The sequence below is a fragment of the Sinocyclocheilus grahami genome, unplaced genomic scaffold, assembly GCF_001515645.1.
Source record: "Sinocyclocheilus grahami isolate Dianchi unplaced genomic scaffold, SAMN03320097.WGS_v1.1 scaffold242.1, whole genome shotgun sequence".
Taxonomy (NCBI): domain Eukaryota; kingdom Metazoa; phylum Chordata; class Actinopteri; order Cypriniformes; family Cyprinidae; genus Sinocyclocheilus; species Sinocyclocheilus grahami.
Window position 1 is genome coordinate 583,123 of NW_015505421.1, and position 5,310 is coordinate 588,432.

The 5,310-nt window shown below is 35.3% G+C and overlaps 1 protein-coding gene across 1 annotated transcript; it reads left to right on the plus strand.

Moving 5' to 3' along the window:
* Positions 1-427: 427 nt before the first annotated feature.
* LOC107597987 (cathepsin S-like) lies at positions 428-4,684 on the plus strand. Its single transcript, XM_016289211.1, has 8 exons — positions 428-505; positions 2,061-2,186; positions 2,462-2,584; positions 2,999-3,151; positions 3,437-3,661; positions 3,851-4,016; positions 4,146-4,248; positions 4,415-4,684. Exons 2-8 carry the CDS (start codon positions 2,064-2,066, stop codon positions 4,512-4,514), a joined length of 993 nt encoding a protein of 330 aa, XP_016144697.1. The 5' UTR covers positions 428-505; positions 2,061-2,063; the 3' UTR covers positions 4,515-4,684.
* Positions 4,685-5,310: the final 626 nt, after the last annotated feature.

The following is a 5,310-nucleotide window of genomic DNA, read 5'->3' on the forward strand; positions in this document are numbered from 1 at the left end:
TTAAATTGTCTTTTTTTCTTTTTAAATCATATACGATTAAATGGTTTAAATCAAAAGATTTAGGCTAAAGAAACGACAGGTGACAGTATTTTCTGAGCCACAGCCACACTGGAAAGGGAGAATGGCATGAAACCTTTCAGATGTTCAGTCTAGCAGAAAGAGATTTTAGAAGAGCTTTAAAAACACTTGCTAACTTTTCAGTCTGCTTGTCTGAACTATTAATAAGTGGATCTCAAGATGCCAGAAATATAGGCTATGTGTATGGTTTTCTGGTTGTGGATAGTGAATTCTGCTAGTCTGTTTTGATCCAACAGTAATCATTTGTTTTATTATTTTTATTTTTTTTACTCATAGCAGGGCAAAGCAGGAAGACAGCTGTGTCATATGACAATAGGTAGAGATTGGCACGTGATGGAACAAAATAAAAGCAAAGCAACCAGGCAGGAACTCGTTCATCATTACCTCCTTTACAGACGAATAGAAGTAGCTTAACAGGAGTGCACAGGTGAGACGAGACATGTCATGTTATTTCGTTTTTTGTTGTTTTTTTGTTGTTTACTTTCACATGTATCTTTTTAATGAAAGTCTCCTTTGTTGATTCTTTATCTCTCTCTCTCGCTCTCTTGCAAAAAACAAAAGAACAAAAAATATTTTTTCTGTTTTAATGAAGACATTGACTGGTTTTTATGATAGCTTTTCTTTAATGATATTTAATGTATAGTATAGTTTGTATTGTCCAAAGATCCTGATCTTTCTGAGGATTCACTCATGTTATAACATCAGATATAGATTTTAATTTAAATCCTTGCACTTTTTTCGTGCTGTACTAGTAGTGAAAAAGAGGAAAGGTTGGTTTTGTGTGTGAACATCATATAACAGACGTCTTTGACCCTTGGGCCTCGTCTCTCTGCTTTTTAAGCTTATCACGCGACGTTTTTAAAATGCTGCGATTGTTTGTGTTTTTAAAGCACAAGTACGTTCTGTGTGAACGGCTCGTTCGTTCAGCTCACTTCAGTTTTAAAGTCCTCATTGAACAGTACCAGTTTCGGCCAGTAGGGGGGTGTGTGTGTGTGTGTGCGCGCGCGAAACTGAATATAATATTTCGATAGGCTATTATATGAAATAATATTAGGAAAGTATATATTTTAGATAGGAATGTTTTATGTTTTATATAATTTAATAATTTTGTATACATTTATATTTATTAAAATAATAGTCTCTAAGTGATTTTTGAAAGGTCTTCATTTCTTAATTGGCTGGTTTTGTTTGCATAGTGTGTGTGTGTGTGTGTGTGTGTGTGTGTGTGTGTGTGCGTGCGCGCGCGCGTTTTTGTGACAAATGAGGACATAAATTTGTATAATGACAAAGGTATGACATAGGTATTAGAATCAGAATCAGAATGAGTTTTATTGCCAGGTATGTTTATACATGCGAGGAATTTGTTTATGGAATTACAAGGAGAATTGCAAGGAGAAGGTGACTTTTCAGAACATTACCCCATGTCCCCACTTTTCAAAACGCTTATAAATCACACAGAATGGAGTGTATTGAAAATCTGAAATAGCACAAAGGTTCCTGTGCGGGGTAGGTTTAGGGGTAGGGTTAGTGTAGGGCAATAGAATATACGGTCTGTACAGTAGAAAAACCATTATGCCTATGAGATGTCCCCACTTTTCACAAAAACAAACCTGTGTGTGTGTGTATACTGTACATACATACATGCATACATACATACGTGTGTGTGTAGTATGTATGTATGTATATATGTGTTTTAGCACAGGAATGCCTATTCGTTGGACCAGCTGTGGAACATCTATAATATATATATATATATATATATATATATATATATATATATATATATATATATATATATATATATTTCAGTATATATTATTATATTATATTAGTTTTCTCATTCTCTGAAATAATTTCTGAATATTGTGGATGATATCTGACATTTAGATATCAACATAATTCAATGAGAATATATTATCAGATAAAATATTGATGTTTGAATGCATGTCAGTAACTATTACTTGCCGTTTTGCTCTTGTCAGGCCATGATGCTCGGGAGCTTGCTGTTTGCCGTGTGCTGTAGCGCAGCACTGGCCCATTTTAACACAAATCTAGACCAGCACTGGGAGTTGTGGAGGAAGACACATAACAAGTTTTACTCCAATAAGGTGAGAATATGAATTTCACAAGCATCTGTATAATCCAAAAGCTGATCTTTTACCTACTTTTAGCACATCTAGAATTTTTTTTTTAATCACATGTTTAGTTAGGAATACAAAGACTTCCTTGTTTCTTGTCAAACTGGTAAAACTTGTTTCATGTGCTTATTTGTTAAAGAAATCATTTGTATTTATATCAAACTTAAATAGTTTGACCAGTGATGTCAATAGTTTAATATATTGCTGTATTAAACTGTGGAATTGTCTGTTGTTAATATTGGCAGGATGAGGAACTGGGCAGGAGGGAGTTGTGGGAGAGAAACCTTGAACTTATCACCCTTCACAACCTGGAGGCCTCCATGGGCCTGCATTCATATGACCTGGGCATGAACCATATGGGTGACATGGTGAGAACATGAGTCCAGTGTCCCTTTTTTGCCCTTTCCACTGCATTTCTTTGTCTGTGATTTTTGTATTAATGTATTGTATTTTGTATTAATTAATAACTCCTGGCATGCAATACTTCATTTCCTTGTTTCTATTTTTAGCATGAAGTTACTGTGAAATTTAAAGAATGATTTCTGCGTGAGGGAAAAGCATGCATCATTATCTCTTTTATTTTATAGTTTTTTTATTTTATTTTTGCAATGCATTTTTTTCATCCATTTTATTTTCTTCACAAAAGTTTCTAGATGTTTAAGTTAAAATAATATCTAGAAATTATACAGCCATAAAGTTATACATTTTGCCAGACACAGGCTATATCAGATGACAATTTCATCTAAAACTCAGATTTTCCTATTTGTTTTGTTGATTCACAGACAACAGAGGAGATCCTGCAAACGTTAGCCACGATTCGTGTCCCTCCTGGCTTTAAGAGGCAAGCACCAGAATTTGTGGGCTCATCTGGAGCTGCTGTCCCAGACTCTCTGGACTGGAGAGAGAAGGGATATGTCTCCAGTGTGAAGAATCAGGTATGATTATACCATATATTTTGAGAGAACACACACACACACACACACACACAAAAAAACATTTTCTAATTTATATTTGTGTCTGTATAGCTTTTTATTTCACAGGACAGCTCTTTTTGTTTCTTTTGATAGACCTGAGACAAAAGCAATTTTAAGAATTTCAGGTTCACATTATTATAATATTTCTATTATATGTAGCTTGAAGGCAAAAAAAGTGCAAATATTCCACAGTTCTTGTGTTTCCTGTTTCAGTAGTTTTATCATGTTTCTCTCTTTTTCTGTCAGGGTGCATGTGGATCATGTTGGGCATTCAGCTCCGTTGGGGCTCTTGAAGGCCAGCTGATGAAGACCACAGGAAAGCTGGTTGATCTCAGTCCTCAGAATCTGGTGGACTGTTCCTCCAGTTACGGCAACAAAGGCTGCAGTGGTGGTTTGATGAGTTCTGCCTTCCAGTATGTTATTGATAATGGTGGAATAGACTCTGTGACATCTTATCCTTATGAAGGAGTGGTAAGTTGTTTGTGAGGGTCCATGTGAAGGAGAGACAAGTGATAATTACAAAAACATGGTAGAAATTCCATATTAGAAATTAAACTGCAAGATTTTAGCGATACGTATGCCGACATTTTAGCACATTTTTAAAACGCTTCGATCCATTATCATTATGAATATAATCTAATAAATAAATGTGCCCTACAGCAAAAGCAGTGCAGATACAATCCATCCCAGCGTGCAGCAAACTGCACCAAGTACTATTTCGTCCATCAGGGAGATGAGGAGGCCCTGAAGCAGGCTGTTGCTAACATCGGGCCCATTTCAGTGGCCATTGATGCCACCCGTCCTCAGTTTATCCTGTACCGCAGTGGTGAGTATTTCTTTCTCATCACATTTCAGTCAGACTGATTACCAAGTTTTCTGGTTGAAAAATAAAGGTCAAAATTATTTTAATTTTTCATTGACAACTATTATAATGTTATCTCACATCTGTCCACAGGAGTTTACAATGATCCATCTTGCAGCAAAATCATAAACCATGCAGTGCTGGCTGTGGGATACGGTGCGATTGCTGGACAGGACTTTTGGCTGGTGAAAAACAGGTACAATCAGAACAATTGTGACGTTTTGTGATCATGAACTGACTGGGTCTAATTTTGTTTTTTGGAATGTACCCACTCAAATTTCTGTAAAAACAAAACTGCTATTTCAAACAAAACACTGAGATGAATAAATACATATGCTAATTGTTATCTTTTGCTTTAACAGTTGGGGTACCGGATTTGGAGATGGTGGCTACATCCGTATGGCCAGAAACCAGAACAACATGTGTGGCATTGCCTCATATGCCCTCTATCCCCTTATGTAACTGAAACCATGTTGAAATCTATGAATATAGATAAGAAATAAGAAATGTATTATTTTATAATCTAATTTCTTAGCTGTAAATGCGTGTTCTAGATACTGTTTCCCCCCATTCTTCCCTCCAATGTCTTTTAAAAAAAATCCATGTATTTTAAGAATGTCTTACAATATAAATATTACCATACATTTTAAATGTTTTTTTTTTTGTCCTGTCTTGTCAAGTTTTAAAAGGAAAATAGCTTTCACTCTGTTCAGTATGTTTACAAATGACTTGGTTTTATTCAGTGCAACATCACAACAAACAGTTTCACATGAGGTATTAAAGGATTTTTCAAGGTCAGCACACAATGTCCAGTTATGATTGACATTTAGATTGCTGTGATTTTTACACCTTTGGTTGATTAGCCACATTCATAAGGTAACACAAGGGAGAGAATGGCATAAAATGACACAGATATTCACACCAGCAGAAAGAGATTGTAGATGAGTGATAGGTAAAAGAAAAAAGAAAACACTTGCTACCTTTTCAGTCTGCTTATCTGAACCGTTAAGAAATGGATCTCCAGATGCCAAAAATGCCTTGAGAGAATGAATTCTGTCAGCCTATGTTGTGAACAATCAAGTTTGCTAAAATCATATTTTTATTTGGGTGATTCATGACACAGCTAGAACATAATTGCATCATATTTGTAGAGACAAACATAGGCTATTTAACATTTATTTTGGTCTCTATCCTCACTTTTACAAGGTAACACTATTGTGGTTCTTTTTTTCTTCTTTTTGGAGGGATAAGCAATCAT

Coding starts and splice junctions, on each gene's coding strand:
- LOC107597987 (XM_016289211.1), top strand. CDS start 2,064: ATGATGCTCGGGAGCTTGCTGTTTGCCGTGTGCTGTAGCGCAGCACTG. Junction 2,187..2,461: donor ACAAGTTTTACTCCAATAAG/GTGAGAATATGA, acceptor TAATATTGGCAG/GATGAGGAACTGGGCAGGAG. Junction 2,585..2,998: donor TGAACCATATGGGTGACATG/GTGAGAACATGA, acceptor GTTGATTCACAG/ACAACAGAGGAGATCCTGCA.